The sequence below is a fragment of the Desmodus rotundus genome, chromosome 12, assembly GCF_022682495.2.
Source record: "Desmodus rotundus isolate HL8 chromosome 12, HLdesRot8A.1, whole genome shotgun sequence".
In the NCBI taxonomy this organism is placed as follows: Eukaryota; Metazoa; Chordata; class Mammalia; order Chiroptera; family Phyllostomidae; genus Desmodus; species Desmodus rotundus.
Window position 1 is genome coordinate 59133043 of NC_071398.1, and position 13146 is coordinate 59146188.

General features: G+C 44.1%; 1 protein-coding gene across 4 annotated transcripts; it reads left to right on the top strand.

The window, feature by feature from the left end:
* Positions 1–244: 244 nt before the first annotated feature.
* PRMT6 (protein arginine methyltransferase 6) lies at positions 245–9051 on the top strand. 4 transcript variants are annotated; one of them, XR_008425832.1, is made up of 3 exons: positions 245–2380; positions 4813–5239; positions 6854–9051. XR_008425832.1 is itself a non-coding variant. In XM_024570339.3 (2 exons), the coding sequence occupies exon 1, from the start codon at positions 1158–1160 to the stop codon at positions 2334–2336; it is 1179 nt and encodes a 392-aa protein (XP_024426107.1). In that variant the 5' UTR covers positions 245–1157; the 3' UTR covers positions 2337–2380; positions 4813–6809. The 4 variants fall into 4 exon arrangements, 2 of the variants coding, with proteins under 2 accessions (XP_024426107.1, XP_045059787.1); XR_006656888.2 differs by lacking the exon at positions 6854–9051 and having other exon boundaries at positions 245–2485; positions 4813–6810; XM_024570339.3 differs by lacking the exon at positions 6854–9051 and having other exon boundaries at positions 4813–6809.
* Positions 9052–13146: the final 4095 nt, after the last annotated feature.

A 13146-nucleotide genomic window follows, 5' to 3' on the forward strand; every position in this document is an offset into this window, starting at 1 on the left:
TATTCCATTAAATGACAGATTAATAGTGAGAATGAGGTGAATGAACTTTCCCCCCAGATAATGAATACAGGCCTGTTGGTTAAACACTTATAGTTCTTGACTAGGAGAAAACAGTCAATTTTCTTCTATGTGATTATTTTAGCAGATAAAACTGTTATTTTCACCTCCTTAAGAACAGACACTCAGACATCACACATATTTAAAAATATACTTTACTTCTATAATGAACAACAAAGATGTGAGAGATTAACAGCTGATGGTAGCTGAAAGAAAAAGAGGAAGCGGGTAGTCCCAATCTTGCCCAGACACAAGAAACACTAAGGAGTGGCAGTAGAAAGTGGTCACGAGGTACTATTTTTTGGAGGGGGGGAAGGCGGGGAGTAATTGGAGACCAGACTACAGCTGGCGATGGGTTTCAATGCACCACACCACTGGACCCTTCCAAGATTTAACTCTTGAATGAACCACAGAAGTAACAGGGCAGGACTAAGCGCCAAGTAGCTATTCTCTTTAAAAAAAAAAAAAGAGAGAGAGAGAGAGAGAGCAAAAAACATAATTCTTGCACGTAAAGACTTCCTTGTTGCTGGAGGAATGAACGGGTCATTGAAAACAGAGGTCATATCCCCTGCCCTAATCATTTAATTAATTTGTGCTCTCCTTGGAATAAGAACCAGGGTTTAACATTGCTAGGTTTTTATCTGGTTCCACTGACACCTGCCCCGCACCCTAACCCCACCAAAAAAAAACCACAAAAAACCCAACCCCAAAAAAGTAAAAAAATGAGTGGTGCAGTTTCTGAATCTCACTCCTGGAGACCTTTAAGAGTTCCAACTGCCCAAGTGCAGGTGCTAAAGCGGGGGAGATTGCCGCCCGGAGTGGGCGTGTCCACTTCGTGCAGTGAGTAAACACGAAAGAGAAGTGAAAGGAAGGTAGGGGGACGTAAAGGACCCCAGACTGTGGCTACGCTGGGTGCGAGGGGGATTCCGAGCCACGGAAGGCAGGAAAGAGTTGAGCCGCACTGAGCGGCAGCGCGCGAGATCCGGCGGGCGAGACTGCAGGAAGTGCAAAGAGCGGGCGCGCACTACAAGTCCCAGAAGACCCCGCTTCCTGGCGCGCGCCCGCGCAACGTCTGCCGGGAGTCGGCCGGGGCCGCCAAGATGTCGCAGCCCAAGAGGAGAAAGCTTGAGTCGGGGGGCGGCGGCGAAGGAGGTGGGGCACCTGAGGAGGAAGATGGCGGGCGGCAGGAGGAGGCCCCGCTGCGACCCCGGAGGACCAGGAGGGAGCGGGACCAAATGTACTACGAGTGCTACTCGGACATATCGGTGCACGAGGAGATGATTGCGGACAGCGTCCGCACGGATGCCTACCGCCAGGGCATCCTGCGAAACTGGGCAGCGCTGCGGGACAAGACGGTGCTGGACGTGGGCGCGGGCACCGGCATTCTTAGCATCTTCTGTGCCCAGGCCGGGGCCCGGCGCGTGTACGCGGTGGAGGCCAGCGCCATCTGGGAACAGGCCCGGGAGGTGGTGCGGCTCAACCGCGTGGAGGACCGCGTGCAGGTCCTGCCGGGGCCGGTGGAGACGGTGGAGCTGCCCGAGCAGGTGGATGTCATCGTGAGCGAGTGGATGGGCTACGGACTCCTGCACGAGTCCATGCTGAGTTCCGTGCTCCACGCGCGGACTAAGTGGCTGAAGGAGGGCGGGCTTCTCTTGCCGGCTTCCGCCGAGCTCTTCGTGGCGCCCATCAGCGACCACACGCTGGAGCTGCGCCTGGGCTTCTGGAGCCAGGTGAAGCAGGTCTACGGTGTGGACATGAGCTGCCTGGAGGGCTTCGCCACGCGCTGCATCATGGGCCACTCGGAAATCGTGGTGCAGGAACTGTGCGGCGAAGATGTGCTGGCCCGGCCGCAGTGCTTTGCTCAGCTGGAACTGGCTCGCGCCGGCCTGGAGCAAGAGCTGGAGGCCGGGGTGGGTGGGCGCTTCCGCTTCAGCTGCTATGGCTCGGCTCCCATGCACGGCTTTGCCATCTGGTTCCAGGTGACTTTCCCCAGAGGAGACTCGGACAAACCCCTGGTGCTGTCCACCTCGCCCTTTCAACCGGTCACGCACTGGAAGCAAGCCCTGCTGTACCTGAACGAGCCCGTGCAAGTACAGCAAGATACAGACATTTCCGGGGAGGTCACGCTGCTGCCCTCCCAGGACAACCACCGGCTCCTGCGCGTGCAGCTGCGCTACAAAGTGGGCGACCAGGAGGAGAAGACCAAAGACTTTACCATGGAGAATGATCATTGCCTTTCCCCCCAGCGACCTCCCGAGGAGGCCAGAAGTGCGTGCTAGAGGCGGAGGGGGGTCGCAGGAGGCAGATCTCCACCCCCCCGCAAGTAGGGGTCATTATCTTCTGTCTGCCTTTTCCCTCAGGGCTCCTGGGGTGGGAGAGTGACTTCACCCTCAATTGGAGGAGATTCTTCTGGCGACAGTTATTTAAAGTATGCCCCCAACGATGAAAACAATGTTTATTTAATAGGCTCGTAAGCCTCAAAAGCATGTGGTACCAAGCACTTTTACTTCTTTCTTTGTTTCATGGGAGAAAATGTCCGTTTATGAAGGTTCCATGCACACCCCTGACACTTTACACCTTATCTAACCTTGAAGCCAGGGAGAGGGGTAAAAGTTTAGAGTTAGACTCCTTACATTTCCAGTACTACTTGAATCTCTCCAGAGCCCTGTTCTTTCATTCTCTGAACTCCCTTCCCAGTTGCCTGTCTGCTGTAGCACTTCCTCCTCTTTTTTTCAACCAAACTTTACTACTGGCCTTGAGAGGGAGGAGATTGAGGAAACAGTTTACATAACCTTACTATTCTCATTACACTTACCACTTCCATAGGGTGCTAAAATTGAACCCACCGTTAAGTAAAATAAGCCAGACCTAATTGTACAGCCTACCTAACACATCTAGAGAGTAGTACATTTGGGAGAAAAACACCTGAAAGTGAAGTAATATAGATTTGTTTTATTCTTGTGTTTACTATTAAGATTTAAACAGGAAAATGTTTCATGTAAGGTCCATACTACATTTTGGTGAAATTCTATGATACAGGCAGAGACAATGTTTCAGAATCTGACTCAAGAGCTTATTCATCACTATGGGTAAATTATTTAAGCTCACTAAATTAAAGAAAATATTTTCCCTGCTGGAAAAATTCACTCATTCTCTTAAACTCCTTCGCTTGGGTGGATAGTGTGACTTGGCCTACTTACTTCAAGTTAAAGTTCCTTTTTTTTTTTTTTTTTTTTTAAGCTCAGCCAAATGTGAGAGTTGTGAGTTTAGGGAAGTCATTTATAATGAAGCGTGAGTCATGTTATCAAATTTATTTCACTGATGTTTCCCTCTTCACCCCTGTGGCAAATAAAACATAGGCATTCTGTCTTTATAGATGAAGTAAGAAGTCTTGTGTAGTGCCTAAGGGATCATTCTTTTTAATATGGTCAGTTCTTTTTTTTATAGTTACTTTTAGTATTTATTTTTCAAAATTTTTAATGTACTGACCAATAGTACCAGTATGGTCAGTTCTTAAGGGAAGTGTTAAAGCCTCTTCAAAATATAGCTTCAGGGTAACTCAAACTGCTGAGTATGGCTTTTTTTTTTTTTTTTTTTACCTTTTTGGTAACAGACTTACTGAGATATAATTCACACGACATACAATTCACTCATGTGAGTGTACAAGTCAAGGGTTTGTAGTATGTTCACAGGCTTGTGCAATCATTACCACAGTTGATTTTAGTACAGAGTTCATGAAAATGTTCTAAAATCAACTGAGTATGGCTTTTTATACCGTTAGCCTTTGTATACTAATGGGAAACAGGTGTGAGAGCTGAAGTACCTTAACAGTTCTATTTATGATGAGTTTTCTGCTCCTTGATTTAACACATATGAAAATACTTAAGTATTATAACCAATTTGCTAAAATTTGGTGAACACATGAAGATCTGCCGTTATGAAGGGAAACATAACTGTACAAATTCATAGACTTTACAGGATCCTTGAATAGCTGTTACCTTTGATGTCAAGATAGCTAACAGCCTACATTTACGGTGCAGTCATATAAGCTAGGTATGGTTTAAGCTAGAGGAATAAAACAGCTTTTGGGGGGTCACATATTTAATGTCAAAAGTTTATTTATTTAGAATTTTAGTGTATGATTTTGAGTAGATTTCTCGTGTTTTTTAGTTTGGGTGGTTTTTTTTTTTTTTAAGTTGCCATAATAATCCCTTTATTGTATGGGTAAATGGAAGCATCTTCCAAATTCCATTTTTAACATATGTTTTCTAAATATATGAGTACTATACAGTTCTTATTACCAGTATAAGCACACAAAGGGAACACTAGTTAAAATCTTGGATAACTATAGACATAAAAGGTATTTTATAATTAGGCAAAGCGCATTTAAAATTCTTCTCGTTGCTGTTTCCCAAAAGAAAAACGAATTATCCTAAGAATGCAGCTACTAAAGACATGAGCCCCGAGGCAGCATAGTGTAGTGGTTACAGGCTTGGATGCTGGAGCCAGACAGCCCCTGCTGGAACCTGTGCTCCAAGTCACTAACCTGTTCTCCAGTGTTCTCATGCAGCCTGGGGGTAACAATGGAAACCAAACAAGGAGTTAGCACATTGGATAAGCACACAGCGCCTGGGACAGGAGGTCTCAGTGTCTCCTAGCTGTGGTGATTAGGGAGAAGTAATATGCAAACCTGGAGCAGTTGGACAGACAAAACGGGCTACAGAATAAATGTTCAACGTTTTGGTTGTTTCACAGGTATTTTTTGACAGCGTCAGCATGGTTGTATATGACAAGCAATGTAGGACACTGGACACCAGAGGATCCAAAGGAAGCCCAAGCCCTTTGGTATGAGGACACTTCCAGAAGGATGAGCACGTGAGATGCACCCACCTCCAGGCACTGTCCGATCTCTGTGAACTGGGACTGATTGCTTAGGGCCCTGTGGGCCACGGGAAGGAGCCACCAGCTCTGAGGAGAAGCCCAAACATGGTGAAGTTCAGCCTGCTTTCCTCAACTAGCGTATGTTTGTTCTGCACTGTGAAACTTTAATTCACTGGACCAATGAACATTTTACTGAGTTTACACTGTAACAGTCACTGTGATAAGCACTTAATATACAAGCCCGTGAAACATAGTTCCCGCCTCCAAATAGGTTTGTTCAGAGGACAAATGAGGGAGAAAAGTAAGTGAACAATAATGTGATAAATACGGGAATGGCGTACGCAGGTTGTTAGGGAGGGTGGGAACTTACCTTCACTTCACACACTAGGAAAAAGCTACACATACTGAATTAGGCTCTGGTTACATAGCTAGTTCTTGACAACTGAACACGAGTTTTTCAGTCCCTTACCAAACAAATTTTTAGCCCTCATGTGCTTTAATTTCTAAAAAAGTAAGTACCCACCTCTGGAATGGGCTCTTTATCTTGTCACAAGTGAAAAGGGAAAAGCCCTTAGTTGAAGCAAGCCTTGTCAGGAGATCGGTCTCCTAGGCCTCAAAGATCCACGTGCAGTATACACTGTCCCAAGACTCACTCAGAGGAAGCGCTCATTGAAGCAGCCCCTGCTCCTACTTCCCTCCCAGAGTTGGTGAAACGGGGTCTTTAACGCAGGTGCAAAAGCCGATAAACTCTGCCCAGCTGGCTGCACAAACGTGGTGCCAGAAAGCGGAGCCTTCCCGTGAGGCATTCGTTCGGTGACTCATTGAATAAGCACCAGCTACCTGACAACTAAGTTCTGCAATACGTAAGCAAGCCCTGACCTCAAAGATCTGGGATACAGTAATGGAATACTATTACCTACATCAGTTATTTGCATACATTCTTTAGCCTGGAGAGACCTCCTTCCAACTAAGTCTTACCTGTGCTGAAGCAGGGATGAGAAGTCAGCCCTCAAAATAATTCCATCCTTAAAATTTCTCCCAGGTTCATTGCAAAGCAATATTACCTATCATTACCTGGATTGTGAGATCCCAGAGACAAATTCCTCTATGGTGTTAGTTTCAAAATTAAATCTATGTCCTCTGAATAACCAGTTTTTTTCAGCCAATGGACACAGTCTATTGGGAAGATGGTTCTTCCCACTTTGGCTATTAGAAAGCAGAGCCAAATTTATGACTCACTTGTGCTCTTTTTTTAGCTTTATATCTGGCTCCATTTCCATACCCCCTTTTTTCCTTGATTTATTATCCCTCTCACAATAAATATTGCATGTTTGCTGGAATTTATGTAGCTTTGTTCTCTTCTGATACTTTTTGGCATTAAAATATGTTCCTACTTTCTGGACTGCTTGCAGAAGTTCTGAGGGCAAGAGGGTTAGAGAAAGTGCTAGAGGATCCTGAGATCTGCCCCTTCCTTTCCTATGAAATTTGGTGTCCCGCGTTGTTTGTGGGGATGCGTAACCAGATCCCATCCTTTCAGCCAACCTACAGGATTTTACATTTTGTAGAATCAAGATTTCTGAATGTGTGGAGAATTCTGAGACATGCAGGCAACTTTGAGGGAACTTTGAATGTTCTGCAGCTCTTTCGAAGCCCAGAATAGTCCCTGATTGAATCTGAAACACAACAGTGAGGAAAATGGAAGACTGCCAAACCTGTTCCAAAAATGTGTCACACCAGATTAAAGTGATGATAAGGAAGACGATACAAGGAGACTATTTCTCAAACTATCGTACATGCTTGTAGGAAAAGATGTTTCAAACAAAGAATCCCGGACCTAGCAAAATACAAAGAGAAGTTTAATCACAATTAAGACATGACCATTGTATACATATCCTTCCTTCTATTCTTCCCCTAGGTGATCTCATGCAGTCCCATTACTCTAAATAGTGTACCATCTATACGCTAATGACCCCCGGAAGGCATGACAACCACAGATCCCTGACATCAGATCATGGTCATCGGTGAGTGTTTACTGACCACTCTTTCCTGTGAGCGCTCTTTCTGATTTGGGTCTATCAAGAAGCACAGGACTAGGTCCCTGGCCTGAAGAAGCTGAGCCTTAAGTGGAAAGTAAGCATCTCATCTTTCCAAAGGTAACAGTTATAATGCGACATACGTTCAAGGCCAAATTGACAGGTGCTATTAGGAGTTTGATCACTGCTGCACGGAGGAATCGGAGCTTCTCACTGAAAGTGGAGCAGTGGAACTGGGTCTTGCTAGTTCTCAGTCATGCCAAGATCCTACCTTAGGGACTGCCCACCCGGAACAGTCTTTCCTCAGAGCGCATGTTACGCTCTGTCTGCTTTCGGTTCTCTGTTCAAATGTCACTGTAGAGCAGCTTGGCTCAACTCCCCGTGACACGCACCATAGATACTGCTCTTCCCATGTCCCCTGAAGTTCAGCTGTGTGCTTGTGTGCCTTTCTCACAAGGTGAGATGATGAGAGCAGGGATCTTGCCTCTTGTTCACCATTGTCTACCTGTTGCCTAAAACATTATCTCACACAAAGGAGGCACTCAGTACCTGTTTGTTGAGCAAATGAGCCTTGTATACCAAATGGAACTTACATCAGAGGGCAGAGTTGCCATTCCAGCAAGGGTGATGGTTTAAAAACAAGTGCTCCTTAGAGAGTCCAGGCCGCCGTGGTGGAATGGATGGCTTTCTGCTCTCTGCATGGAGATTCAGGTAATACCTGGGACAACGACAGAATCGCCGATAGACGGGGCAAATGACTAGGCTCACAGCCGTCATCTGGTCCCTAGTCAGCGTGTAGCCAGTGAGTCTTCTCCTGGATCTGTCAGTTTTCCCTGAGCACACAGAACAAACACAGCTTGTCAAAGAGGACTTGGCTGAATCTCTAGAAATAAATTTCGCAAGGCATAAGACAAAAGTGTTGATAAGACTTTCAAAATGATTGGCTTAGTTTTCAGGATTTCCATGAGCAAAAGAGAAAGACTAAAAATTATGACCAAGGATGAAAATAAAACCAAGGTTTGAGTTATTAAGGTTGGTGAAACCATTTTTTCAAAGCTGTATTTCAATCAAAAAAATTCTTTTTCAAAAGATTTTATTTATTTATTTTCAGAGAGAGAGGAAGGGAGAGAGAAAGAGGAAGATAAATATCAATATGTGGTTGCCTCTCACGTGATCCCTACTGGAGACCTGGCCTGCAACCCAGGCATGTGCCCTGACTGGGAATTGAACTAGTGACCCTTTGGTTCTCAGGCCGGCGTTCAATCCACTGAGCCACAGCAGCCAGGGCTATCTTTTGTTTTCTTTATTTAATTTTAAATTTTAGATATATAACCCCTATGTAATTCCTGTTTTGCTTGTTTGTTTTTTTACAATTTGAGGTAAGGATTCTTTTGCTATCAGTGTAAAAGCACAGAATTAGCACCACCAGATCACACCTTCAGCATAAGTTGGTCCCTGCAGACTGGCTGCCTGGTTTCTGTGCTGACCTGGGCTGAAATGACTCCTGTGGCTGTGATCAGGTCATAGGTCAAAGGTGACTGGACTAGCACATCGAAGGTAGTATTGGATTGGTTTTATTCCACACCCTGTCTCTGGTTTCTCCTGTTCCTTATAAGGAAGGAGAATGTTCTGGTACTTCAAGGTAGAATTTCTGGCTGAACTGACTTTACAAAAGGCCGTAGATGACCTTGGCATCCATATGTGAGAAAATTCTGTTACTAAAAGGAAATCAAAATACTGTGTTCCAAACAGAAAATGGTATATAGTATTCACTCATTTATGTATTATATTGATTGGGGTGACATTGCTTAATAAGATCATATAGGTTTCAAGTATACATTTCTATGATACACGGTAAACTCTTAATTGAACAATAACTTTGCGACTAAGTCCTGGCTGGCAAAATAATAATAAAATAAAATATAACATGTTATTGTTCCTCAAAAAAAAAACCATTTACAAGTTTTATTGGCAAGAGGTTTATTTAAAACTGCAATGCATATGCCAAATTTGTCTATAAGGTGTTAAAATTGCCTCAGTATAATGTTTGTGGTCCATCCACATCTAATCTACCCATAGGAAATGTGACATTATTATAAACTGTAATTACTTCCAGAAACTTCAAAATAAAAAGTGTGTTTAATTAAACATTTGTCTCATGATATATATTAACTGTAGGTAACTTTATCTCAGAAAAATAGGCAATATTTTAACTAGATCTTGACAAAAATGCATTAAATCTATTTTTAAAAATGTTTTATTCCTAATAAGTTTCTGCCTGATGTGACTTTAAAATAGCCAAGTTATTAACCCCTGAAAATTGGAGTCCGTACCGGAAGCGCTGACAGACCCCCAGCTTTGAGAAGGACGAGCATGCTGCTGCAAGAGCGTCTGCTGATGCTGCCGCAGTCAGCGCAGCAACCTGGCAAGGCTGCCAGACGGGGTGTTTCCAATATAACACCAGTTGAACACTTGCTGAAATATTTTCCTATGTTTCCAGAATTTTAGAATGCTCCTTTCTTGTTTTGGAAACTCATTTTCTGTCAAATGTCATTATAACAAACAGATTTGAAGGCCCTGTTTCTCCTCTTTGCATAATGCTCCCTTAGGTCTCTCGTCTTCGTCTGGGGTTGCATTCCACAAAGCTTTCCTGTCTCGGTGTGTAGCACCTCCATCCACCTGTTACTTACTCAAGCAGGAAAATTAGAGGTCATTCATAATTCCCCGTGTTTCTTCTCCCCACATCTGATTGGCTGCACATACTTGGGGTTTTGTGCCAGAATATATTTTGAAACCACTTACTCTTTATCATCACTACTGTCACCTTAGTCACTGACACCAAACCCCTGGCCAAGACAATCCTGTGGCCTCCTGGTGTGTATTGCAGGGTAACCAGTAGCTGGTGAAGCCCCGTTCGTATTTATAGAATTCTAGCAAAGAAAGCAATAAGGATGATAGAATTAGAAAATCGCCGTTTTGTACTTCATGATGAAATAATGGATCTCGGCAATGATCGTCCATAGTTGCTACAACCAGGAGGGGAGTGGTTAATGGAGAATTTTTTAATGAAGGAATCAGGCTGACATGCTCAGAATCCACCAGTTGCATTAATTGCTAAAAGGCAGAGGTCAGAAGAGAGAGCTGAGAGGCTAAATTTGAGAGTTATTGGTTTACAGATATGATTTGAAACCAAGTAATGGTTGAGTTTGAGAAACTCCAAGTTTAGAGGATGGGCAACCCAGGTGATCCCTGGTGTTCAGAAAGCTCGGCAAGCACTGCATCTGAAAAGGCAAGAGAGCAGCCCATTCGTGCAGCTCAGAGAAGTGCGTTGGATGTGGCAGAGAAGTCAGGCAAGAGGGAAAGTATTCATTGCATTTGGCATCATGAAAAATGTTTGTAATTTTTAAATATATTTTATTGATTATGTTATTACAGTTGTCTCACTGTCCCCCTGTTGTCCCTCTCTACCCAGTACCTCTCATTCTCCCTGGCAGTTTGCCCCATTACTTCATGTCAATAGGTCATACATATAAGTTCTTTGGCTACCCATTTCCTGTACTGTTCTTAACATCCCTCCATCTATTCTGTACCTACCAATTTGTACTTCTTAATCCCTTCCCCTTTCCCAACATTCTCCCTCTTCACCCACCCAACTGATGATGCTCGAAATAATCCCCGTATCTATGATTCTGTTCCTGTTCTGCTTGTTTGCTTAGTTCATTTTTTAGATTCAACTGTTGATAGTTGTGAATTTATTGCCATTTTAATGTTCATCATTTTGATCTTCTTCTATAATTCCCGTTAGCATTTCATGTAATAATGGCTTGGTGATGATGAACTCCTTTAGCTTTACTTTGTCTGGGAAGCACATTATCTGCCCTTACATTCTAAATGGTAGCTTTGCTGGATAATCTAAGTTGTAGGTCCTTGCTTTTCACCACTTTCAATAATTCTAGCCTGCAAAGTTTCTTTTGAGAAATCAGCTGACAGTCTTATGGGAACTCCTTTGTAGGTAATGACCTGCTTTTCTCTTGCTGTTTTTAAGGTTCTTGCTTTATCTTTAACCTTTGGCATTTTAATTATGATATCTCTTGGTGTGGTCCTCTTTGGGTCCATCTTGTTTGGGACTCTGTGCTTCCTGGACTTGTATGTCTATTTCCTTCACCAAATTAGGGAAGTTTTCTTTCATCATTTTTCAGATAAGTTTTCAATTTCTTGTTCTTTCTCTTTTCCTTCTGGCACCCCTATGATCTGAATGTTGGTATGTTTGAAGTTGTCCCAGAGGCTCCTTAGCCTATCCTTGCTTTTTTGGATTCTTGTTTCTTGTTGCTCTGATTGAATTTTTTTTTTCTTCCTTATGTTCCAACTTATTGATTTGATTCTCAGCTTCATCCTCTCCACTGTTGGTTCTCTGTGGATTTTTCTTTATTTCACTTAGTGTAACCTTCATTTCTGCCTGGGTCTTTTTTATGCTATTGAAGTATCCAATGAGTTCTTTGAGCATCCTAATAACCAGTATTTTGGACTCTGTCCCTGATAGGTTGCTTATCTCATTTCATTTAGTTCTTTTTCTGGAATTTTGTTCTGTTTTTTTCATTTGGACCATATTTCATCGTCTCCTCAATTTGGCAGCCTCCCTATGTTTGTTTCTATGTATTAGGTAAAGCTGTTTTGACTCCCTGTCATACTAGCACAGCACTGGTAAGTTGTATGGGAAGGAGCTTTAGGTAATTGCCAGGGCGGGGCAACCCATGTGAACCAGGTTGATGGAGCTGATTTGGTGTCTCAGCTCTGTGGCTCTGTGGGGGGCAGGGCTCAGAAAGGGGACAGTGCTGCTGCCTGGCCTCCGGAGGTTTGTCCGGGAGGAAGCTGTCCCCCAGCACTCACCCTGATGGCACACTTCAGTTGCTCCCTGTATGCCACTGGTGCCCTCCCAGCTGCTGCCCTGGTACTGGAGCCCAGAGGGAGTGAATGTGCCTAAGTCCTAAGTTCGTTGTGGGCCCTTTAAGAGGAGATGCCTGAGAATGCAGCAGTTTCTTCTACTGGCCCAACCACCACTGGTTTTTGTAGTCAGAAGTTATAGGGACTTATCTTTCTAGCACTGGAATCCTGGGCTGGGTGGTGTGATGTGGGGCTGGGATCCCTGGCTCCCGAGGTATCCCTTCCCATTTTAATCCACTACACATGGCTGTGGGACCACCCAGTCCACGTCTCTACATCTCCACCCCTCCTACCCATCTGGATGAATGTGATTTATTTAATTCCTTAATTGTCAGACTTCCATACAGCTCAATTTACTGACAGTTCTGGTTGATAGTTGTTTAGTAGTTTGGTTGTGTGGGGAGACAAGCTGTGTTTACTACGCCTCCACCTTGTCCATAAGTCTAAAGTTCATAATTTTTACGAGAGCAGCTCCAGTCTAGTCAAAGTGAGTTTCGGACAAAGTGGGTGCCGGGAAGGGAGGCAAAGCGTCCCTGGGAAGAGCGGTGGCTACACATGTAAAGGCCAAAAGAAGATGTGGGCCCAGGAAGAACCGTTTTCCTTTTCCTAAGAGACAGGAGAATAAGCTTGTTTATTGATAGAAACGATCTAGTAGAAAAAGAAAGATTTCTAATAAAGAAGACTGGGGGATAAAGGAGGTAGGGAACTCCTCGGCAAGGTGACAAGGAGAGTCTGCAGCAAAAGAGAAGGACTTGGATGGGAGCAGAGCACTTCTCTGGACCTAGAGAAGAGGAGGCACAGGGCTACAAGTGGGGCTGGCCGATCGGTTTGCAGACCCGAGGGACCTCTGCTTTCACCTGTTTCCTTAATTAGGAGACTTGCAAGTGGAGTCAATCGATGAGGGAAGGTTGGCAAATTATTCTACCAGGAGATACTATAAAACCCCTTTCGAAGGGCCAATTTGCCCTTGGCAAAGAAAAGGGAGTTAGGGTGGGAGAAAGCCTTCCCCTCATGATGAGATGAATTTGGGAGGCCAGTTAAGTCTGACATTTATAAACACATTATTCTGGAGCGACAATGAAATTATAGTCAAATATGATAAACTGAGAGATTAGAAGAAGAGAGTGTTTTTTTTGTGGTCATGCAGTAGGTGTATGCCAGCTGCTTGCAATTCACTGTGCAGAAAGAATTTAAATGTTCAACATCTTGTAATGAGTTGCGAAGAAGTAGCCTT

Coding starts and splice junctions, on each gene's coding strand:
- PRMT6 (XM_024570339.3), top strand. CDS start 1,158: ATGTCGCAGCCCAAGAGGAGAAAGCTTGAGTCGGGGGGCGGCGGCGAA.